Source organism: Agelaius phoeniceus, chromosome 32, assembly GCF_051311805.1.
Source record: "Agelaius phoeniceus isolate bAgePho1 chromosome 32, bAgePho1.hap1, whole genome shotgun sequence".
Lineage (NCBI taxonomy): Eukaryota > Metazoa > Chordata > Aves > Passeriformes > Icteridae > Agelaius > Agelaius phoeniceus.
In genome coordinates, this window is record NC_135296.1 from 1,502,323 (window position 1) to 1,527,076 (window position 24,754).

Consider the following 24,754-nt stretch of genomic DNA (forward strand, 5'->3'; position numbering starts at 1 on the left):
TTTTCCCCCATTTTCACCATTTTCCCCCGTTTTTCCCCCAGAAAGCCACGGCTCTCCCCTCCCGCCGGGCCGAGTACTTCGACAGCTCGGAGCCCGTGCAGAACCGGCTCTACAAGAACCTGAGGGTGTGGGCGATGCTGGCAGACCTGGAGGAGAGCCTGGGCACCTTCCAGGTGGGCACCTGGGCACACCTCAGGCACCTGTGGGCACCTGGGCACACCTGGGAACATGGGGACACACCTGGGCACACACCTGGGGACATGGGGACACACCTGGGCACACACCTGGGGACATGGGCACACACCTGGGGACATTGGGATGGGTGTGGGCAATGCTGGCAGACCTGGAGGAGAGCCTGGGCACCTTCCAGGTGGGCACCTGGGGCACCTGGGCACACACCTGGGGACATGGGGACACATCTGGGCACACACCTGGGAACATGGGGACACACCTGGGCACACACTCGGGCACACACCTGGGCACCCTGGGCACACCTGGGAACATGGGGACACACCTGGGCACACACCTGGGGACATGGGGACACACCTGGGGACACACCTGGGCACACACCTGGGGACATTGGGATGGGTGTGGGCGATGCTGGCAGACCTGGAGGAGAGCCTGGGCACCTTCCAGGTGGGCACACACCTGGGCACACACCTGGGGACAGCTGGGGACACACCTGGGGACACCTGGGCACACACCTGGGGACATTGGGATGGGTGTGGGCCGTGCTGGCAGACCTGGAGGAGAGCCTGGGCACCTTCCAGGTGGGCACCTGGGGACACACCTGGGAACATGGGGACACATCTGGGGACATCTGAGGCCATGGGGACACACCTGGGGACACCTGAGGGCACCTGGGTACATCAGCGTGGGCATAGGGGACACCTGGGCACACCTGGGAGACGCCAGGGTTGACGTGGGGGACACCTCTGTGAATGTGGGGGACACCTGGGGGACACCTGGGGGACACCTGGGGGCGTCGGGGTGGGCATGGGGGACACTGGGCTGGGCCTGGGGCACACCTGGGGTGTGGGGCTGGTGTGGGGACATCGTGCTGGGCGTGGCTGTGACCTTGCTGTCCCCTCTGTCCCCATCCCTGTGTCCCTGTCCCTCTCTGTGTCCCCATGTCCTGTGTCCCCATGTCCCTGCGTATCACTGTCCCTGTCCTCCGTCCCTCTCTCTGTCCCCATGTCCCTGTGTCCCTGTATCCCCATGTCTCCTCTGTCTCTGTCCCTGTCCCCATCCCTGTGTCCCTGTCCCTCTCTCTGTCCCCTCTGTCCCCATGTCCCTGCGTATCATTGTCCCTGTCCTCCTGTCCCCGTGTCCCTACGTCCTCCTGTCCCCGTGTCCCTGTATCCCCATGTCTCCTCTGTCTCTGTCCCTGTGTCCCCATCCCTGTCCCTGTCCCCATGTCCCTCTGTCCCCATGTCCCTCTGTCCCCATGTCCTGTGTCCCCATGTCCCCGTGTCTCCATGTCCCCGTGTCTCCATGTTCCTGTCCCTGTGTCCCCATGTCCTTGTATCCCCATGTTCCTCTGTCCCTGTCCCCCGTTCCTGTCCCCGTGTCTCTGTCCCCTTTGTCCCCTGGTGTCCCCATGTCCCCCTGGTGTCCCGGTCCTGTCCCCATCCTTGTCCCTGTCCCCATCCCTGTCCCCCATATCCTCCTGCTGTCCCCTGGTGTCCACTGGTGTCCCTGTCTTGTCCCCATCCCTGTCGTGTCCCCATCCTTGTCCCTGTCCCTGTCCCCTGCTGTCCGTGTCCCCTGCTGTCCCCTGGTGTCCCCTGCTGTCCCTGTCCGTGTCCCCTGGTGTCCCTGGTGTCCCTGCTGTCCCCTGGTGTCCCCTGCTGTCCCTGCTGTCCCCTGCTGTCCCCTGGTGTCCCTGGTGTCCCCAGTCCACCCGCAGTGTGTACGAGCGCATCCTGGACCTGCGCATCGCCACCCCCCAGATCGTCATCAACTACGCGCTGCTGCTGGAGGAGCACGGCCGCTTCGAGGACAGCTTCAAGGTGACATGGGGACACTTCAGGGACAGCCAGGGACACTGGGGACACTGCAGGGACAGCTGGGGACAATGGGGACACTGGGGACACTGCTGGGACAGCGGGGGACAGCTGGGACAATGGGGACACTGGGGACACTGCTGGGACAGCGGGGGACAGCTGGGACAATGGGGACACTGGGGACAATGGGGGAGCTGGAGGAGCATGGCCGCTTCAAGGACAGCTTCAAGGTGACACTGGGGACAGCTGGGGACACTGGGGACACTGCTGGGACAGCTGGGGACACTGCTGGGACAATGGGGGAGCTGGGGGGAGCTGGGGGAGCACGGCCACTTTGAGGACAGCTTCAAGGTGACATGGGGACACTGCAAGGACACTGCAGGGACAGCTGGGGACACAGCTGGAACAGCTGGGGACAGCTGGGGACAGCTGGGGACAGCTGGGACGAGAGCTGGGGGGAGCTGGGGGAGCACGGCCGCATCGAGGACAGCTTCAAGGTGACACTGGGACACTGCAGGGACAGATAGGGACACTGGGGACACCTGGGGGAGCACGGCCACTTCGAGGACAGCTTCAAGGTGACACTGGGGACAGCCAGGGACTGCTGGAGGAGCTGGGGATACCTGGGGACACTGGGGACAGCTTCAGGGTGACACAGGACACTGGGGACAGCTGGGGATAACTGGAATCATCCTGGGACACCTGGGGACACTGCAGTGACACTGCAGGGACACCTGGGGACACTGCAGGGACAGCCCAGCACAGCAGGGGGCTGGGGACACCTGGGGGAGCGGCTGGGGACACTGAGAGAGAAGTTGGGGACAGCCAGAGAGGGGCTGGGGACACTGAGAGAGAAGTTGGGGACACTGAGAGGGGCTGGGGACACCCTGTGGCTGGAGGGTTTGGGTGGGACACCCCAGGAGGGAGTTGGGGACACCACAGTGACCCTGTGGCTCACAAGGGTGTCCCCATGGGCACACGGATGTGGCATTGCGCTGTCCTGCTGGTGGCACTGTCCCCATGCCAGTGTCCCTGTCCCCAGTGTCCCACCAGGCCAATGAGCGTGGCATCGCGCTGTTCCCGTGGTGTCCCCAATGTCCCCAATGTCCCCATGCCAATGTCCCCAATGTCCCCTCAGGCCTACGAGCGTGGCATCGCGCTGTTCCTGTGGTGTCCCCATGCCAATGTCCCCAATGTCCCCACTGTCCCCCCAGGCGTACAAGTGTGGCATCGCGCTGTTCCTATGGTGTCCCCATGCCGATGTCCCCAATGTCCCCATGCTAATGTCCCCAATGTCCCCACTGTCCCCCCAGGCCTATGAGCGTGGCATCGCGCTGTTCCCGTGGTGTCCCCATGCCGATGTCCCCAATGTCCCCATGCCAATGTCCCCACTGTCCCCCCAGGCCTACGAGCATGGCATCGCGCTGTTCCCGTGGTGTCACCATGTCCCCAATGTCCCCATGCTGATGTCCCCAATGTCCCCACTGTCCCCCCAGGCCTACGAGCGTGGCATTGCGCTGTTCCCGTGGTGTCACCATGTCCCCAATGTCCCCACTGTCCCCCCAGGCCTACGAGCATGGCATCGCGCTGTTCCCGTGGTGTCCCCATGCTGATGTCCCCAATGTCCCCAATGTCCCCACTGTCCCCCCAGGCCTACGAGCGTGGCATCGCGCTGTTCCGCTGGTGTCCCCATGCCGATGTCCCCAATGTCCCCATGCCAATGTCCCCACTGTCCCCCCAGGCCTACGAGCGTGGCATCGCGCTGTTCCTGTGGTGCCACCATGTCCCCAATGTCCCCATGCTCATGTCCCCAATGTCCCCAATGTCCCCACTGTCCCCCCAGGCCTACGAGCGCGGCATCGCGCTGTTCCCGTGGTGTCCCCCTGCTGATGTCCCCAATGTCCCCATGCCAATGTCCCCACTGTCCCCCCAGGCCTACGAGCGTGGCATTGCGCTGTTCCGCTGGGTCACCATGTCCCCAGTGTCCCCAAGCTGATGTCCTCAATGTCCCCATTGTCCCCTCAGGCGTACGAGCGTGGCATCGCGCTGTTCCCGTGGTGTCACCATGTCCCCGATGTCCCCAGTGTCCCCAATGTCCCCACTGTCCCCCCAGGCGTACGAGCGCGGCATCGCGCTGTTCCCGTGGTGTCCCCATGCTGATGTCCCCACTGTCCCCACTGTCCCCCCAGGCGTATGAGCGTGGCATCGCACTGTTCCGCTGGTGTCACCATGTCCCCAATGTCCCCATGCTGATGTCCCCACTGTCCCCACTGTCCCCCCAGGCGTACGAGCGTGGCATTGCGCTGTTCCCGTGGTGTCACCATGTCCCCAATGTCCCCACTGTCCCCCCAGGCGTACGAGCGCGGCATCGCGCTGTTCCCGTGGTGTCACCATGTCCCCAATGTCCCCAATGTCCCCACTGTCCCCCCAGGCGTACGAGCGTGGCATCGCGCTGTTCCGCTGGCCGCACGTCGGGGACCTGTGGCTCACGTACCTGTCCAAGTTCGTGGCCCGGTACGGGGGCCGGAAGCTGGAGCGGGCCCGGGACCTCTTTGAGCAGGCGCTGGACGGGTGCCCCCCCCAGCACGCCAAGAGTAGGACAGGGGACAAGGGGACACGGGGGGGGGGCACTGGGGATGTGGGGGGCATTGGGGACATGGGGGGATATGGGGACATGGGGGGCAGTGGGAACATGGAGGGCAGTGGGGACATGGGGGGCACTGGAGATGTGGGGGGCATTGGGGACATGGGGGGATATGGGGACATGGGGGGCAGTGGGGACATGGAGGGCAGTGGGGACATGGGGGGCAGTGGGGACATGGGGGGCATTGGGGACATGGGGGGATATGGGGACATGGGGGGCAGTGGGGACATGGAGGAGAGTGGGGACATTGGGGGATATGGGGACATGGGGGGGCACTGGCGACATGGGGGGATATGGGGACATGGGGGGATATGGGGACATGGGGGGCAGTGGGGACATGGGGCAATGGGGCACACTGGGGGCATTGGGGACATCGGGGGACATGGGGGGATATGGGGACATTGGGGGTGTTGGCAGCATTGGGGGACACTCGGACATTGGGGGCATCGCAGTCATGGGGAGACATTGGGGGATATGGGGACACTGGGGACATGGGGGACATGGGGGACATGGGGGACATGGGGAGCAGTGGGGATGGGGGTCATTGGGGATATTGGGGGACACTGGGGACATTGGGGACAGGAGGACATTGGGGGATATGGGGGGACACTGGGGACATGGAGGGGCATTGGGGATAGGGGGACATGGGGGACAGTGGGGACATGGCAGGAATCCCTGTCCCTGCCCCCTCCCTGTCCCCTCACTGTCCCCTCCCTGTCCCTGTCTCTTCACTGTCCCTTGTCCCTGTTCCTCTCCTTTGCCCCGTCCCCTGTCCCCTGTCCCTGTCCCTGGCTGTCCTCTCACTGTCCCCTCCCTGTCCCTGGCTGTCCTCTCACTGTCCCTCCCCGTCCTTCCTTGTCACTGTCCCCTCCCTGTCCCTGTCCCCTGTCCCTCATGCTCCTGTCCCTATGTCCCTCTCCCCTGACTGTCCCATCCCTGTTCCTATCCATATCCCCATGTCCCTGTCCCCTGGCTGTCCCCTCCCTGTCCCTCTGTCCCTGTCCCCATGTCCCTGTTCCCTCCTGTCCATGTCCCCTGTCCCTGTCCCCCTGCCCCTATCTCCTCCCTGTCCCCTCCTGTCCCTGTTCCTGCCCCCATGTCCCTGACTGTCCCCTCCCTCTCCTTGTCCCCTCACCCCATCTCTGTCTTGTCCCTGTCCCCATGTGTCCCCCTGTCCCTGTCCCTATCCCTGTCCCTCTTTGTCCCTTCTGTCCCCTCCATATCCCCATGTCCCTGTCCCCCTGTCCCTGTTCCCTCCCTGTCCCTGTCCCCTCCTGTCCTGTGTCCCCTTGTCCCTATCGCTGTCTATTCTGTGGGTCCCCCTGTCTCTGTCCCATCTGTCCTGACTGTCCCCTCTGTCCCTCTCCCCTCTCTGTCCCTCTCTCCCTGTCTGTCCGTGTCCCTATGTCCCTGTCCCCTCCTGTCCTGTGTGTCCCCTTGTCTCTGTCCCCTCCTTCCCTGTCCCCATCCCTGTCTGCCCTGCCCCTGTCTGTCCCCTGTCTGTCCCTCTGTCCCTGTCTGTGCCCTGCCCCTGTCTGTCCCTCTGTCCCTGTCTGTGCCCTGCCCCTGTCTGTCCCCCTGTCTGTCCCCTGCCCCTGTCTGTCCCCCTGTCTATCCCATCTGTCCCCTGCCCCTGTCTGTCCCCTATCTGTCCCGTCTGTCCCTCTGCCCCTGTCTGTCCCCCTGTCTGTCCCCTGTCTGTCCTGTCCGTCCGTCCATCTGTCCGTCCCCCAGCCATCTACCTGCTGTACGCGCGCCTGGAGGAGCAGTTTGGGCTGGCGCGCCGCGCCATGGCCGTGTACGAGCGCGGCACGCGGGCGGTGCCCCCCGAGCAGCAGCGCGACATGTTCCACATCTACATCCGGCGGGCAGCCGAGCTCTTCGGGGTCACCCACACGCGCCCCATCTACCAGAGAGCCATCGAGGTACCCACACACCTGGGCACACACCTGGGCACACACCTGGGCACACCTGGGCACACACCTGGGCACACCTGGGCACACACCTGGGCACACACACCTGGGGCTGGGTTCCACATCTACATCCGGCGGGCAGCCGAGCTCTTTGGGGTCACCCACACCTGCCCCATCTACCAGAGAGCCATCGAGGTGGGCACACACCTGGCACACACCTGGGCACACACCTGGCACACACCTGGGCACACCTGGGGCTGGGTTCCACATCTACATCCGGCGGGCAGCCGAGCTCTTCGGGGTCACCCACACCCGCCCCATCTACCAGAGAGCCATCGAGGTACCCACACACCTGGGCACACACCTGGGCACACACCTGGGCACACCTGGGCACACACACCTGGGCACACACCTGGGCACACCTGGGGCTGGGTTCCACATCTACATCCGGCGGGCAGCCGAGCTCTTTGGGGTCACCCACACCCGCCCCATCTACCAGAGAGCCATTGAGGTGGGCACACACCTGGGCACACACCTGGCACACACCTGGGCACACACCTGGGCACACACCTGGGGCTGGTTCCACATCTACATCCGGCGGGCAGCCGAGCTCTTCGGGGTCACCCACACCCGCCCCATCTACCAGAGAGCCATCGAGGTACCCACACACCTGGGCACACACCTGGGCACACCTGGGGCTGGGTCACCCACATGCACCCCATCTACCAGAGAGCCATTGAGGTACCCACACACCTGGGCACACACCTGGGGCTGGGTTCCACATCTACATCCGGCGGGCAGCCGAGCTCTTCGGGGTCACCCACACCCGCCCCATCTACCAGAGAGCCATCGAGGTACCCACACACCTGGGCACACACCTGGGCACACACCTGGGCACACCTGGGGCTGGGTTCCACATCTACATCCGGCGGGCAGCCGAGCTCTTCGGGGTCACCCACACCTGCCCCATCTACCAGAGAGCCATCGAGGTACCCACACACCTGGGCACACACCTGGGCACACCTGGGCACACACCTGGGCACACACCTGGGCACACACCTGGGCACACACCTGGCACACACCTGGGCACACACCTGGGCACACACCTGGCACACACCTGGGGCTGGGTTCCACATCTACATCCGGCGGGCAGCCGAGCTCTTCGGGGTCACCCACACGCGCCCCATCTACCAGAGAGCCATTGAGGTGGGCACACACCTGGGCACACACCTGGGGGCACACCTGGGCACACCTGGGCACACCTGGGGCTGGGTCACCCACATGCACCCCATCTACCAGAGAGCCATCGAGGTGGGCACACACCTGGCACACACGTGGGCACACACCTGGGGCTGGGTCACCCACATGCACCCCATCTACCAGAGAGCCATCAAGGTACCCACACACCTGGGCACACCTGGGCACACACACCTGGGCACACACCTGGGGCTGGGGGCACTGAGCTCTTCGGGGTCACCCACACGCGCCCCATCTACCAGAGAGCCATCGAGGTGGGCTGGCACACACCTGGGCACACACACCTGGCACACACCTGGGCACACACCTGGGCACACCTGGGCACACACCTGGGCACACACCTGGGCACACACCTGGGGCTGGGTTCCACATCTACATCCGGCGGGCAGCCGAGCTCTTCGGGGTCACCCACACGCGCCCCATCTACCAGAGAGCCATCGAGGTGGGCACACACCTGGCACACACCTGGGCACACCTGGGCACACACCTGGGGCTGGGTTCCACATCTACATCCGGCGGGCAGCCGAGCTCTTCGGGGTCACCCACACGCGCCCCATCTACCAGAGAGCCATCGAGGTACCCACACACCTGGGCACACACCTGGGCACACACCTGGGCACACCTGGGCACACACCTGGGGCTGGGTTCCACATCTACATCCGGCGGGCAGCCGAGCTCTTCGGGGTCACCCACACCCGCCCCATCTACCAGAGAGCCATCGAGGTACCCACACACCTGGGCACACACCTGGGCACACACCTGGGCACACACACCTGGGCACACACCTGGGGCTGGGTTCCACATCTACATCCGGCGGGCAGCCGAGCTCTTCGGGGTCACCCACACCCGCCCCATCTACCAGAGAGCCATCGAGGTACCCACACACCTGGGCACACACCTGGGCACACACCTGGGCACACACCTGGGGCTGGGGGCACTGAGCTCTTCAGGGTCACCCACACGCGCCCCATCTACCAGAGAGCCATCGAGGTGGGCACACACCTGGGCACACCTGGGCACACACCTGGGCACACCTGGGGCTGGGTTCCACATCTACATCCGGCGGGCAGCCAAGCTCTTCGGGGTCACCCACACCCGCCCCATCTACCAGAGAGCCATCGAGGTACCCACACACCTGGCACACACCTGGACACACACACCTGGCACACACCTGGACACACCTGGGCACACACCTGGGCACACCTGGGGGCACACCTGGGCACACCTGGCACACCTGGGCACACACCTGGCACATACCTGGCACACACCTGGGCACACACCTGGCACACCTGGGGGCACACCTGGGCACACCTGGGCACACACCTGGGGGTACAGAGAGGCGTACCCAGAGCTCTTTGGGGTCACGCACAGGTGTGGGCACAGGTGGGTACAGCTGGTCCCAGGTGGGCACTGGGTGGAACAGGTGGGTAGAAGGGGACACAGCTGGGCACAGATGGCACAGATGTCACAGGTGGGCACAGGAGGGTACAGGTGGGTACAAGGCACACAGGTGGGCACAGGTGGCACTGGAGGACACAAGTGTGCACAGATGGTCCCAAGTGCCACCATCGCTGTCCCCAGGTGCTGGGTGGCACAGGTGGGCACTGGGCGGCACAGCTGGTGCCAGGTGTCCCAGGGTGTGTACAGGTGATCCCAGGTAGCACAGGAGGGTACAGATGGGCACAGCTGGTCCCAGGTGGCACTGGGGACAGACACTGGGTGGCACAGCTGGTGCCAGGTGTCCCAGGTGGCACTGGGAGGCACAGGTGGGCACTGGGGTCCCAGATGGTGCCAGGTGGGCACTGGGTGTGTACAGCTGGTCCCAGGTAGCACAGGAGGTACAGATGGGCACAGGTGGTCCCAGCTGGTGCCAGGTGTCCCAGGTGGCACTGGGAGGCACAGGTGGGCACAGGTGTCCCAGGTGGGCACGGTTGGTCCCAGCTGGTGCCAGGTGGGCACTGGGAGGCACAGGTGGTCCCAGCTGGTGCCAGGTGTCCCAGGTGGGCAGAGCTGGTCCCAGCTGGTGCCAGGTGGGCACTGGGAGGCAGAGCTGGTGCCAGGTGTCCCGGGTGGGCAGGGCTGCTCCCAGCTGGTGCCAGGTGTCCCGGGTGGCACTGGGAGGCAGAGCTGGGCACAGCTGGTGCCAGGTGTCCCGGGTGGCACTGGGAGGCAGAGCTGGTGCCAGGTGGTCCCAGCTGGTGCCAGGTGTCCCGGGTGGGTTTGGCTGCTCCCAGCTGGTGCCAGGTGTCCCGGGTGGCACTGGGAGGCAGAGCTGGTGCCAGGTGGTCCCAGCTGGTGCCAGGTGTCCCAAGTGGGCATGGTTGGTCCCAGCTGGTGCCAGGTGTCCCGGGTGGTCCCAGCTGGTGCCAGGTGTCCCAGGTGTCCCAGGTGCTCCCAGCTGGCCGTGCCAGGTGTGGCAGTGCCCCGTCCCGTGGCAGGTGCTGGGCGATGACGCCGCGCGGGAGCTGTGCCTGCGCTTCGCTGACATGGAGTGCAAGCTGGGCGAGGTGGATCGGGCACGTGCCATCTACACCTACTGCTCACAGATCTGTGACCCCAGGGTGAGACTGGGGACAATGGGGGGGACACTGGGGACAATGGGGACAGTGGGGACACTGGGGTCACTCACTGCTCGCAGATCTGTGACCCCAGGGTGAGACTGGGGACACTGGGGGGGACACTGGGGACAATGGGGACACTCACTGCTCGCAGATCTGTGACCCCAGGGTGAGACTGGGGACAATGGGGACACTGGGGGGGACACTGGGGACAATGGGGACAGTGGGGGGGACACTGGGGACACTGGGGACAATGGGGGGGACAATGGGGACACTCACTGCTCGCAGATCTGTGACCCCAGGGTGAGACTGGGGACAATGGGGACACTGGGGACAATGGGGACACTGGGGACACTCACTGCTCCCAGATCTGTGACCCCAGGGTGAGACTGGGGACAATGGGGGGGACTGGGGAAAATGGGGACACTGGGAGGGACTGGGGACACTGGGGGGGGACACTGGGGACAATGGGGACACTGGGGACACGCACTGCTCGCAGATCTGTGACCCCAGGGTGAGACTGGGGACAATGGGGACACTGGGGACACTGACTGTTCCCAGATCTGTGACCCCAGGGTGAGACTGGGGACACTGGGGGAGACACTGGGGACACTGGGATGGACTGGGGACAATGGGGACACTGGGGACAATGGGGGGGACAATGGGGACAATGGGGACACTCACTGCTCCCAAATCTGCGACCCCAGGGTGAGACTGGGGACAATGGGGGGGACACTGGGGACACTGGGATGGACTGGGGACAATGGGGACAATGGGGACACTCACTGCTCCCAAATCTGCGACCCCAGGGTGAGACTGGGGACAATGGGGGGGACACTGGGGGGGACAATGGGGACACTCACTGCTCCCAAATCTGTGACCCCAGGGTGAGACTGGGGACAATGGGGGGGACACTGGAGACAATGGGGACAATGGGGACACTCACTGCTCCCAGATCTGTGACCCCAGGGTGAGACTGGGGACACTGGGGGGGACAATGGGGACAGTGGGAGGGACTGGGGACACTGGGGGGGACACTGGGGACACTCACTGCTCCCAAATCTGCGACCCCAGGGTGAGACTGGGGACACTGGGGACACTGGGAGGGGCTGACCGTGTCCGTCTGTCCGTCTGTCTGTCTGTCTATGTCCATCTGTCGGATCACAGGCAGTTTCTGGCAGGAGACAATGACACTGTCTGTGTGTCCATGTGTCTGTCTGTCTGTGTGTCCGTGTGTCTGTCAGATCATGGGCAGTTTCTGGCAGGGAGATGCTGATGATGTCCTTCTGTCCGTCTGTCTGTCTGTGTGTCTGTCAGATCACGGGCAGTTTCTGGCAGCAGTTTGAGATGCTGATGATGTCCGTCTGTCCGTGTGTCTGTCTGTCCGTGTGTCAGATCATGGGCAGTTTCTGGCAGACCTGGAAGGAGTTTGAGATGCTGATGATGTCCATGTGTCTGTGTGTCTGTCTGTGTGTCCATCTGTGTGTCTGTCAGATCACGGGCAGTTTCTGGCAGACCTGGCAGCAGTTTGAGATGCTGATGATGTCTGTCTGTCTGTCCGTGTGTCCGTGTGTCTGTCTGTCAGATCACGGGCAGTTTCTGGCAGCAGTTTGAGATGCTGATGATGTCCGTGTGTCTGTCTGTGTGTCCGTCTGTCAGATCACGGGCAGTTTCTGGCAGACCTGGCAGCAGTTTGAGATGCTGATGATGTCTGTCTGTCTGTCTGTCTGTGTGTCTGTCTGTCAGATCATGGGCAGTTTCTGGCAGCAGTTTGAGATGCTGATGATGTCTGTCTGTCCGTCTGTCCGTCTGTCAGATCACGGGCAGTTTCTGGCAGCAGTTTGAGATGCAGATGGTGTCCGTCTGTCTTGTCTGTGTATCTGTCAGATCACGGGCAGTTTCTGGCAGACGTGGCAGCAATTTGAGATGCTGATGATGTCCATGTGTCCGTCTGTCTGTGTGTCCATCTGTCAGGTCACGGGCAGTTTCTGGCAGCAGTTTGAGATGCTGATGGTGTCCGTGTGTCTGTCCGTCTGTCTGTGTGTCCGTGTGTCAGATCACGGGCAGTTTCTGGCAGACCTGGCAGCAGTTTGAGATGCTGATGATGTCTGTCTGTCCATCTGTCCATCTGTCAGATCATGGGCAGTTTCTGGCAGCAGTTTGAGATACTGATGATGTCTGTCTGTCCGTCTGTCCGTCTGTCAGATCACGGGCAGTTTCTGGCAGCAGTTTGAGATGCTGATGATGTCTGTCCGTCTGTCTGTCTGTCCGTCCGTCTGTCTGTCAGATCACGGGCAGTTTCTGGCAGCAGTTTGAGATGCTGATGATGTCCGTGTGTCTGTCCGTCTGTCCGTCTGTCAGATCACGGGCAGTTTCTGGCAGCAGTTTGAGATGCTGATGATGTCTGTCTGTCCGTCTGTCAGATCACGGGCAGTTTCTGGCAGCAGTTTGAGATGCTGATGGTGTCTGTCTGTCTGTCCGTCTGTCCATCTGTCAGATCACGGGCAGTTTCTGGCAGACCTGGAAGGAGTTTGAGATCCGCCATGGGAACGAGGACACCATCCGGGAGATGCTGCGCATCAAGCGCAGCGTCCAGGCCACCTACAACACCCAGGTGAACTTCATGGCCTCGCAGATGCTCAAGGTGTCGGGCAGCGCCACCGGGACAGGTACGGCACTGCCAGGGGGCACGGGGGGCACGGGTGAGGGGAATGGGGAGGGGACAGGTGAGGGGAATGGGGAGGGGACAGGTACGGCACTGCCAGGGGGCACAGGGGGCACAGGTGAGGGGAATGGGGAGGGCACAGGTATGGCACTGCCAGGGGGCACGGGGGCACAGGTGAGGGGAATGGGGAGGGGACAGGTACGGCACTGCCAGGGGGCACGGGGGCACAGGTGAGGGCACAGGTGAGGGGAATGGGGAGGGGACAGGTATGGCACTGCCAGGGGGCACGGGGGGCACAGGTGAGGGGAATGGGGAGGGCACAGGTACGGCACTGCCAGGGGGCACAGGTGAGGGCACAGGTGAGGGCACAGGTGAGGGGAATGGGGAGGGCACAGGTACGACACTGCCAGGGGGCACGGGGGGCACAGGTGAGGGGAATGGGGAGGGGACAGGTATGGCACTGCCAGGGGGCACGGGGGCACAGGTGAGGGCACAGGTGAGGGCACAGGTATGGCAATGCCATGGGGCACGGGGGGCACAGGTGAGGGGAATGGGGAGGGCACGGGTACAGCACTGCCAGGGGGCACAGGGGCACAGGTGAGGGCACAGGTACAGCACTGCCAGGGGGGCACAGGTGAGGGCACAGTTATGGTACAGGTACGGCAATGCCAGGAGGGCACGGGGGCACAGGTGAGGGCACAGGTATGGTACAGGTATGGCAATGCCAGGGGGCACAGGTGAGGGCACAGGTATGTTACTGACAGGGGGGCACAGGTGAGGGCACAGGTATGGTACAGGTACAGCACTGCCAGGGGGCACGGGGGGCACAGGTGAGGGCACAGGTATGGTACAGGTATGGCAATGCCAGGGGGCACAGGTGAGGGCACAGGTATGGTACAGGTACAGCACTGCCAGGGGGGCACGGGGGGCACAGGTACAGTACAGGTATGGCAGCACCAGGGCACTGGGGAGGCACAGGTGAGGGGAATGGGGAGGGCACAGGGATGGCACTGCTGGGGGGCACAGGGTGGGGCACAGGTACAGTACAGGTACGGAAGCACCAGGGCATGGGGGCACAGGTGAGAATGGCACAGGTGTGGCACTGGGGGGGGCACAGGTGAGGAGAATGGGGAGGGCACAGGTGTGGCACCGGGGTAGAGGGGCACAGGTGAGGGCACAGGTGTGGCAATAGGGGGGTATGAGGAGGGTACAGGTATGGCACAGGTGATGGCACTGGGGAGGGCACAGGTATGGCAATGCCAGGGGGCATGGGGGGCACAGGTACAGCACCACGGGGGAACATGAAGGGCACAGGTGAGGGTACAGGTATGGCACCACCAGGAGGGGCACGGGGAGGGTACAGGTACAGCACAGGTACAGCACCAGGGTGCATGGGGAGGGCACAGGTACGGCACTGGGGGGGCACGGGGAGGGCACAGGTACGGCAATGCCAGGAGGGATATGGGGGGGCACAGGTGTGGCACCGGGGTAGGGGGGCACAGGTGAGGGCACAGGTATGGCAGCAGGGGGGTATGAGGAGGGTACAGGTATGGCACAGGTAGGGCACCGCTGGGGGGGGGCACAGAGGGGTTCAGGTGAGGGGAATGGGGAGGGCACAGGTGTGGCACTGCCAGGGGGGCACGGCGGGCACAGGTATGGCACTGGGGGCATGGGGAGGGCACAGGGAGGGTACAGGTGAGAGGGGTACAGGTATGGCACAGGTACGGTACCGGGGGGCACAGGTGAGGGTACAGGTAGGGCACAGGTACGGCACCACCAGGAGGGGCCATGGGGGGTCCTGAGGGCTATGGGGGGGTCCCATGGCAGGTCCTGGGGGTGCCATGGGGGATCTCAGGGGCCGTGGGAGGGTCCCAGTGGCCATGGGGGGGTCCTGAGGGTGCTATAGGGGGTCCCAGGGGCTGTGAGGGGGTCCCAGAGGGGTCCCGGGTGCTGTGGGGGTGTCCATGGGGGGGTCCCAAGTCCCCCTGACCCTCCCCATCTCGCAGTGTCAGACCTGGCCCCGGGTCCTCTGGGGGTCCTGGGGGTGCTGTGGGGGTCTCAGGGCTCATAAGGGGGGTCCCAGAGGGGTCCCAAGGGCCATGGGAGGGTCCCAGGGGTGCAGTGGGGGGGATCCTGGTGGTCCCGAGGCCCCCGGACCCTCCCCACACTGCAGTGTCAGACCTGGCCCTGGGTGCTGGGGGGGGTTCCTGGGGGTGCTGTGGGGGTCCCAGAGGGTCCTGGGGGTGCTGTGGGGGTCCCAGAGGGGTCCCGGGTGCTGTGGGGGTCCCAGGTGCTGTGGAGGTGTCCATGGGGGGGGTCCCAGGTGCTGTGGGGGTGTCCATGGGGGGGTCCCAGGGGTGCTGTGGGGGTGTCCATGGGGGGGTCCCAGGGGTGCTGTGGGGGTGTCCATGGGGGGGTCCCAGGGGTGCTGTGGGGGCGTCCATGGGGGGTCCCAAGCCCCCCTGACCCTCCCCACCCCGCAGTGTCCGACCTGGCCCCGGGGCAGAGCGGCCTGGATGAGATGAAGCTGCTGGAGCAGCGCGCGGAGGCGCTGGCGGCCGAGGCCCAGCGGGACACGCCCCGCCCCGCCCAGCAGGTGCTGTTCGTCAGGTGAGACACGCCCATGGCCCCGCCCACTGACACACCCACTGCCGTGACCACGCCCACTGACACACCCACCTGACACTGACACACCCACTGACACACCCACCTAACCATGGCACACCCACTGCCACGGCCACGCCCACTGACACACACCCCAACACTGCCACACCCACTGCCACACCCACCCAGCCCCGCCCAGCAGGTGCTGTTCGTCAGGTGAGACACGCCCACGGCCACGCCCACTGACACACCCACATAACACTGACACACCCACATAACACTGACACACCCACTGACACACCCACTGCCGTGGCCACGCCCACTGACACACCCCCCTAACACTGACACACCCATTGCCATGGCCACGCCCACTGCCACCCACACCCACTGCCACACCCACCCTGCCATAACCACTGACACACCCACCGCACATAACCACAGCCACACCCACCTAACACTGCCACACCCACTATCATGGCCACGCCCACTGACACACCCACCTGACACACCCACTGCCATGGCCACACCCACTGACACACTCACCTATCCATGGCACACCCGCTGCCGTGGCCACGCCCGCTGACACACCCACCCTGCCCTGACACAGCCACGCCCACGGCCACACCCACCTAACACTGCCACACCCACTGCCACGGCCATGCCCACTGCCACACCCACCTAACCATGGCACACCCACTCCCATGGCCACGCCCACTCCCATGGCCACGCCCACTGACACACCCAGTGCCATGGCCACACCCACTGTCACACCCATCCTGCCCAGACACGCCCATTTTACAAAGCCACGCCCCCCTCCGAGTTCTCCCTGTGGGCGCTGGGGGGTGATTTGGGGTCCCTATTTCTGATTTGGGGGCACAGGGTGACTCTGGGGGTCTCCATGCTGATTTTGGGGTGTCTGGGTTTTTGTAGAGGTCCCCGGTTCTGATTTTGGGGTCCCCAGTGCTGATTTGGGGTCCCAGTTCTGATTTTGGGGTGTTTCTGTTTTCTGTCTCTGCCTCTGATTTTGTGGTGTTTCTGATCTGGGGTTTCTGTTTCTGTCCGTTTGTGTTTCTGATTTTGGGGTCCCTGGGTGGTTTTGGGGGCCCCTGTTTCTGATTCTGGGGTGGTTTTGTTTCTGTTCCTGATTTTGGGGTGTCTCTGTTACTGATTTGGGGTTTCTGTTCCTGTTTCTGTCTCTGATTTTGGGGTCTCTGGTGCTGATTTTGGGGTCCCAGTTCTGATTCTGGGCTTCTGTTCCCGTCTCTGATTTTGGGGGTCCCTGTCTCTGATTTTGGGGTGTCTCTGTTTCTGATCTGGGGTCCCTGTTTCTGATTTGGGGGGTATCAATTTCTGTCTCTGATTTTGGGGTGTTTCTGTTTCTGATTTGGGGTCCCTGTTTCTGACTTTGGGGGTCCCAGTTCTGATTTTGGGGTGTCTCTGTTTCTGATCTGGGGTTCTTGTTTCTGATTTTGGGGTGGTTTTGTTTCTGACTTTCGGGTGTTTGTTTCTGTTGCTGATTTTGGGGTGTTTGTTTCTGGCTTTGTTTCTGATTTTGGGGTGTTTCTGATTTTGGGGTGTTTGTCTCTGTGTCTGTTTCTGATTTTGGGGTGTCCCTGTTTCTGGTTTTGGGGTGTTTGTTTCTGTTCTTGTTTCTGATTTTGGGGTGTTTCTGTGTCTGTTTTTGTTGCTGATTTTGGGGTGTTTCTGTTTCTGTTTTTGTTGCTGATTTTGGGGTGTTTGTTGCTGATTTTGGGGTGTTTCTGTGTCTGTTCTTGTTTCTGATTTTTGGGGTGTTTCTGTTTCTGTTTTTGTTGCTGATTTTGGGGTTCAGGGCCGAGGCCGCCCCGGGCTCGGAGCCGCCGCTGTCCCTGCAGGGGAACCCCGAGGAGATCGACCTGGACGAGGAGGGGGAGGAGCCCGACGGTACCGGGGGAGGGGCAAAGGGAGGGGAAGGGGCTGGGGAGGGGCCCGACAGTACCGGGGGAGGGGCAAAGGGAGGGGGAGGAGCCCGACGGTACCGGGGGAGGGGCAAAGGGAGGGGGAGGAGCCCGACGGTACCAGGGGAGGGGCAAAGGGAGGGGGAGGGTCCAAATCGTACCGGGGGGAGGGGCAAAGGGAGGGGGAGGAGCCTGATGGTACCCGGGGGAGGGGCAAATGGAGGGGGAGGGGTAAAGGGAGGGGGAGGGGCAGGGGGAGGGGCCCGATGGTACCTGGAGGGAGGGGCAAAGAGAGGGGGAGTGGCCCCGATGATACCGGGGGGGGAGCGGCACAGGGGGAGGGGCCAGTGGGGGGAGAGACCCCGGCATTGTGGACACTGGGACTGGGGGGAGGGGCACATTGGGAGGGGGTGGGGGCCGGAAATGGGGGGAGCTGAGGGGGGGGGGGGGTCCCTGAGGGGGGGTCCCAGGTGGGGGATGGGTGCCTGCCCCTCCCCCCCACCCTGACCCCGCCCCCGTTTCTGTGTCCCCGCCCCCAGAGGTGCAGCTGGAGCAGAGGAAGGTCCCGGCCTCAGTGTTTGGGGGGCTCAAGGACGACTGAGACCCCGCCCACCCCGGGGGAGCCCCTCCCCCACCCCCTGCCCCTCCCCCACCCACCCCCCAATAAACACCAAAACCTCTTTGGACACGCCCTGGCTGCCCCTCCCCCCTCTCAGGTTTTGGGGTCTCCTCCCCCTTGGGTTTTGGGGTGCCCCTCCCCCCCCTCCAGCCCCTCCCCCTTTGGTTTTGGGGTCCCCTCCCCCCCCCAGCCCCTCCCCCAGTGCCAGTGACACCCCCGGGGTGGGGGAGGGGCGGGGGTGACCCCCATTTCCGCCTTTATTGACCGGGGGGGGTCCCCAGGGTGTCCAGGAGGCGCTGGGCGAAGGCCTGTTCCAGCTGGGGGGAGGGGAACGGGCTAAGACCCCCCCCAAAAAAAAACCCCCAAAAACCCCCAGACCCAAACAAAACCCCAGGGACCCCCAGAACCCCTCAGGGACCCCCCAGAACCCCCCAGTTCCCCCCCAAAATCCTCCCAAACACCCCTAGGGACCCCCAAAATCCCTTAGAGAACCCCCCAGGACCCCCCGACACTCCCAAAATCCTTTAGGGACCCTCCAGTACCCCTTAGGGACCCCCCAAAACCCCTCAGGACCCCCCCAACCACCCTTAAGGACCCCCCCAAATCCTTTAAGGACTCCCAAGAGCCCCTCAGGACCCCTTAGGGATCCCCCCAAAATCCCTTAGCGATCCCCCCGGACCCCAAACACCCCCCAGAGATCCCCCCAGGACCTCTTAGAGACCCCCCAAGAGCCCTCAGGACCCTTTGGGACCCCCTTAACCACCTCTAGGAACCCCCCCAGGACCCCCCAAAACCCTTTAGAGACCCCCCCAGGAGCCCCTAAGAGCTCTTAGGGTCACCCCAACATCCCCAGGACCCCTCAGGACGCCCCAGCCACACTTAGGGACCCCCCAACACACCCTAGGGACACCCCAAGAGCCCCCCCACCGGGACCCCAAACACCCCTATAGGGACCCCCCAAAACCCCCAGGACCACCCCCAAGAACCCCCCAGGACCCCCCAAGAGCTCTTGGGAACCCCCCCACATCTCTTAGGGGCCCCCTCAGGACCCCCCCAAAACCCCTCAGGACCCCCCAACCACCCTTAGGGACCCCCCCCCAAGACCCACCCAGAACCTTTTAAGAGACCCCCAAAGACCCCTCAACCTCCCTTAGGGACACCCCAAAACCCCTCAGGACCCCCCCAAAACCCCTCAAGACCCCCCCCAACCTCCCTTAAGAACCTCCCCTCCCCCACCTCCAGCAGCAGCCCCTCCCCCTCCTCATGGGGGCGGAGCTCCAGGGTCACGCGGTGCAGGGGGAGGGGCCCGAGCCCGGCCCGGTGCCGCTCCAACTCTGGGGGGGGGAGGGGCGTGGTCAGCGTGGGGGGAGGGGCACGGGGGGGGAGGATTTGGGGTCCGACCCCACCCCCGGTGTTTTGGTCTCTCCCGGAAGTTGCTCCTCCCACCGGAAGCTGCTTTCCTCTACACCGGAAGTTTCTCTCCCCTCCCCCCGGAAGTTCCTCTTTTCACTTCCGGAAGTCACTCTCCTCCCCCGGAAGTTGCTCAACCCTCCCCCGGAAGTTGCTCTTTTTCCCCCGGAGGTTCCTGTCCACACCACCGGAAGTTGTTTTCCTCCCCCAAAACTTGCTCTGCCCCCTCCCGGAACTTGCTCTCCCACCACCCGAAGTTGCTTTTTCCATTCCCGGAAGTTCCTCCTCCCAGCCGGAAGTTACTCTCCCCTACACCGGAAGTTGCTCTCCCTCCCCGGAACTTGATAACCCTTACCCGGAAGTCTCTCTATGCCACGCGGAAGTTGCTGTTCCCCCACTGGAATTTCCTCTCCCTCCCCTGGAAGTCACTTGACCCCCCGGAAGTTGCTTCCCCTCCCCAAAACTGATCTCCCTTTCCCGGAAATTGCTCCAACACCACAGGAAGTTCCTCTTCCCCTCCCCGTAAGTCACTCTACCCTCCCCCAGAAGTTGGGCTCTGCCACCACCGGAAGTTCTTCTTCGCCCGGAAGTTGCTTCACCTGTCCCAAAAGTTGCTCTCCCTCCACCGGAAGTTGCCCTCCCCTCCCCGGAAGTTGCTTCCCTTTTCCCGAAGTTGCTCTTCCCCACCGGAAGTTGTTCCCCCTCTCACCGGAAGTCACTCTACCCCCCCCCTCGGAAGTGTCTCTCCCTTCCCGAAATGTTATTTTCACTCTCCCCCACCGGAAGTTCCTCCCCTCCCCCGGAAGTTGCTCCCCCCCTCCCCGGAAGTGCCTCTCACCCTCCCGAATCGTTGGGCGTCGAACGGCTGCAGCAGCGCCCCCTGCTTGGAGGGGCCCGTGGGGCACGTGGGGGCCCCTCACAACCCCGGGGGCGGGGCCGTCGCCGGGGCGCAAGCGCAGGAAGAGCCCCCGGGGGGCGCTGCTGAGCAGTAGCCCCGGCCCCGCCCCCACCGGAAGTACCAATCGTGGCAGCGGCGGCGGCTCCGCCCCCTGGCGGCCAGGAGGGCTCAGCAGGTACTCGCCAGGAGGCACCGCCCCCTCCCAGACCAGGGCGGGGCCTTGGCGCAGCCGCAGCAGCAGCGCCGCATCCCCTGCGGGAAAGGGGCGGGGTCAGTGTGAGGGGCGGGGCTAAAAGTGGGGAGTGGGGCGTGGCTAAAGGGTGGGGTATAAGTGAAAGGGGTGGGGTCAGTGTGAGGGGGCTAAAATTGGGGAGTGGGTGTGGTTTAAGGGGGTGGGGTGGGAATGAAAGGGGCTGGGCAAGAGAGGGTGGAGGTGGAGCCAAAGCTCCACAGGTGCCCCGGATTGGAGGAGGAGCCAATCCTGGGGCAGTGGTAGGGGTGTGGCAAGAATTTGCTCCTCCCCATTTGAGGCCTGGCTTACCATGTGCAGGGGGGAGGGGCTCTGCGGTCTCCACCTCGATCCGCAGGGGCAGCACTTCCGGGGGCGGAGGCTCTGCTAAAAGGGTGGGGTCAGGCAGAGGCCATGCCCCATTGCTCCACCCCCAGGGCCACCCCAGCCCCAGGATTGTCCCAGAACTGCCCCCAACCCCCCCTCCCCTCACCAGGCTTTTCCTCATCCGGGGTCCCGTCCTGGCTCTCGGGGGGCGGGGTCGGTGGGAGGGGCTCCGTGGGGCTCAACCCCGCCTCCTTCTGGCTCTGCCGTCCCCTGGGGGGCTTGGGCTCTGTTGGGGGCGGCACTGAGAGAGTTAATGCGGGTCTGACCCCTGCACCCCTCCCCCTGCCCTTCCGGGGCCCCATTTGGCCCCTCCCCCGGTGCTCCTCTGGTTTGGTTCCCCCATCTCGGGGCACCCCTGATTTGGGGGTGCCCCCACATCCAGTCCCCTCCCCCCATATTCAGTCCCCCCCTCCATTTCCTGTGTGTCCCCCCATATTCTGTCCCCTTTTCCTGTGTGTCCCCCCCATATTCAGTCCCCTCACCCTTCTTCCGGTGTCCCCTCCATATTCAGTCCCTTCATTCCATTTCTCTTGTGTCCGTCCATGTTCCATCCCCTTTTCCCAGTGTGTCCCCACATATTCAGTCCCTATTTCCCTTGTCACCCTCATATTCAGTCCCCATTTCCGGTGTGTCCCCCCATATTCAGTCCCCTCACCTCATTTCCGGTGTGTCCTCCCATATTCCATCCCCATTTCCGGTATGTCCCCCCCCTTGTTCACTCCCTATTTCCTGTGTGCCCCCTCATATTCAGTCCCCTCACCCTTTTTCCAGTCCCCTCATTCCATTTCCGGTGTATCCCCCCATATTCAGTCCCCATTTCCGGTGTGTCCCCCTATAAATCCCCTCACCCCATTTCCAATGTGTCCTCCATATTTCATCCCCTCACACCATATCCCGTGTCCCCTGCCCATATTCAGTCCCCCAACCCCATTTCCGGTGTGTCCTCTCATATTCAGTCCCCACTCTCCATTTCTCATGTCCTCCCCATATTCAGTCCCCATTTCCTGTGTGTCCCCACATATTCAGCCCCCTCACCCCATTTCCTGTGTGTCCCCCCATAATGAGTCCCCATTTCCGGTTTTTTCCCTCTACATTCAGCCCCCTCACCCCATTTCCGGTGTGTCCTCCCATATTCAGTCCCCATTTCCTTTGTGTCCTCCTATATTCAGCCCCCTCATCCCATTTCCGGTGTGTCCCCCACATTCCGTCCCCATTTCCAGAGTGTCCCACATAACGAGTCCCCATTTCCTTTGTGCCCCCCAATACTGTCCCCGTTTCCCGTGTCCCTCTCATATTCTGCCCCCTATTCGGTGTTTCCCCATATTCACTTCCCGCACCTCATTTCCTGTGTCCCCCCAATCTCCATCCCCCATTCGATGCCCCCGTTCCGTTCCGGCCCCCGGTGCTCACCGCGGGCGGGCAGCACCCGGTACACGCGGTAGGGGCAGGGCCCGTCCGAGCGGCCCCGCCCCGGCAGCTGCCGGAACTCGGGGCTCCGGGCCAGGGCGCAGCGCAGCCGCGTCTTCCACCCCGCGGGGTCGGGGGGGTCCCCGGGCCGGAGCCGCCCCTTGTACTCCGCCCACGCCTGCCGGGAGCAACGCCATCAAGCCACGCCCATCTCATTTGCATAGTACACCCCCCCCGCGCCCCACCCACTCGCACTCGGCATGGCTCCACCCCCTGCTCAAAACCCCGCCCTACAGCTGTCCCAGTCCCGCCCCCGGATTGGCTCCTTCCACAGCGGGGGCGTGGCCCAAGCTCCGCCTCCTCCATGGCTTTGTTCAGTGCCAGCACCCGGTAGACCGCCCTCTTCTTAGCTCCTCCCCCTTTCACAGCGTCAGTGCGTTAAGCCCCTCCTCTCAACTAGGCCCCGCCCATCAGCTGGCAAAGGGCTCCTCCCTTTTGCAAAACCCCGCCCATCTCTAAGCCCCGCCCCACTGTGCAGAGCTCCGCCCTTGGCCCCGCCCCTTACATTACAGAACGTCGTTATTGGCCCCACCCCTCACTGTGAAGAGCCCAGCCCTTGGCCCAGCACAGCCTTGGCCACGCCTCCCCAGAGCCGCGGCCCCGCCCCTGACCCTGCTAAGCACCGCCCACAGCCCCGCCTTTGCCCTGGCTTTGCAAAGCCCCACCCCTGACCCGTCAGGCCCCGCCCCTCACTTTGCATAACACCGCCTTTAACTCCGTATATCCCCACCCCTCAGTCTGCATAACCCCGCCCACTCTCCACATAGCCCCGCCCCTCACTCTGCATAGCACCACCCCTCATCGCTGTAGCCCCGCCCCTACAATTTATAGCCCTGCACCTTGGTCGCTATAGCTCCGCCCCTACCCCGCAGGCCCCGCCCCTACCCTGCCTAGCTCCCCCTACTTTGCATAGCCCCGCCTCTCGGCCGCTATAGCCCCGCCCCACATGGCATAGCCCCGCCCTTACCCATAGTCCCGCCCCTCAGTTCTATAGCCCTGCCCTTACCCCATAGCCCCGCCCCTCGGTTCTATAGCTCCGCCCCTACTTTGCATAGCGCCGCCCCCGCCCCGTCGCGGGCCCCGCTCCTCCCGCCGTGGGCCCAGGGGATCCTGAGCGCCGTCTGGGCCGCGTCGTCCCATTGCAAACCCGGGAAGCGCCCGCTCTGCAGCTGAGCCAGCAGCCACGGCCGCAGCCGCCGCGGGCCGCCCTCCGCCATCCCGGGACACCGGGAGAGAGGGGAGACCGGGGGGACGGGGGGAAACCGGGGACAGAGGGGACAGAGGGGACAGAGGGGAGACCGGGGACAGAGGGAACAGCGGAGAGACCGGGGACAGAGGGACCGGGGGGACAGCGGTGAGACGGGGAACAGGAGGGGACAGAGGGGACACCGGGGACAGGGGGGGACACCGGGGACAGCGGGGAGAGCGGGGAGAGCGGGGAACACGAGGGGACAGCGGGGAAACCGGGGACAGAGGGACAGAGGCGGGAGAGAGGGACAGGAGGACGGGGGGAGAGAGGGACAGGGGGGACAGCGGGGACAGCGGAGGGACCCGGGGCGATCCCGGGGCGAGCTGAGGGATCCGAGGCCGATCCGGGCGATCCCGGGGCGAGCTGAAGGGCCCGGAGCGATCCCGGAGCGATCCCGGGGCTCGGGGGAGCTGAGGAGTCCCGGACCCGCCAAGTGGCGGCCACGCTTCCGGGAATTGACGTCACCGCGACGGCCACGTGATCTCCTCCGCCAATCAGCGGGCGCGCAAGCGGCACCGCCCCCGGCGTGAAGGGGCGTGGCAGCGCCGCGCGGGGGTTCGCGTAAGGGGCGTGGCTAAAGCGGATGGGGCCGGCTTTGTTTGCATAAAGGGGCGTGGCTATAGATCACGGTACCGACTTTTTTGCATAAAGGGGCGTGGTTATAGCTCACGGTACCGACTATGCTTAAAGGGGCGAGGTTATAGCTCACAGCACAGTCTCTGTATTTGCATAAAGGGGCAGGGCTATAGCTCACGGTATCGCCTCTATATTTGCATAAAGGGGCATGGATATAGATCATGGTACCGGCTCTGTATTTGCATAAAGGGGCATGGTTATAGCTCACAGCACAGTCTTTGTATTTGCATAAAGGGGCGTGGTTAAATCAGTGTACCGAATGTGTTTGTATAAAG

General features: G+C 63.8%; 2 protein-coding genes across 3 annotated transcripts in view; one reads left to right on the forward strand and one right to left on the reverse strand.

The window, feature by feature from the left end:
• The window catches only part of XAB2 (XPA binding protein 2), a 42,813-nt gene extending 24,538 nt beyond the window's left edge, over positions 1-18,275 (forward strand). For both annotated transcript variants that reach the window (XM_077192254.1, XM_077192255.1), the window contains 9 exons: positions 42-173; positions 1,899-2,012; positions 4,438-4,600; positions 6,385-6,575; positions 10,259-10,381; positions 12,876-13,047; positions 15,527-15,653; positions 17,479-17,570; positions 18,124-18,275. In XM_077192254.1, the coding sequence (XP_077048369.1) occupies positions 42-173; positions 1,899-2,012; positions 4,438-4,600; positions 6,385-6,575; positions 10,259-10,381; positions 12,876-13,047; positions 15,527-15,653; positions 17,479-17,570; positions 18,124-18,185 (1,176 nt within the window). In that variant the 3' untranslated portion in view covers positions 18,186-18,275. The remainder of the gene's footprint in view (positions 1-41; positions 174-1,898; positions 2,013-4,437; positions 4,601-6,384; positions 6,576-10,258; positions 10,382-12,875; positions 13,048-15,526; positions 15,654-17,478; positions 17,571-18,123) is intronic.
• A 150-nt stretch (positions 18,276-18,425) lies between these two features.
• On the reverse strand, positions 18,426-24,407 carry LOC129134403 (interferon regulatory factor 9-like). Its single transcript, XM_077192259.1, is given in 9 exon segments — positions 18,426-18,520; positions 19,440-19,537; position 20,150; positions 20,452-20,496; positions 20,498-20,763; positions 21,053-21,127; positions 21,234-21,353; positions 22,538-22,712; positions 23,641-24,407. Coding segments are annotated over 9 exon segments (1,011 nt in total). The 5' UTR covers positions 23,812-24,407; the 3' UTR covers positions 18,426-18,460.
• Positions 24,408-24,754: the final 347 nt, after the last annotated feature.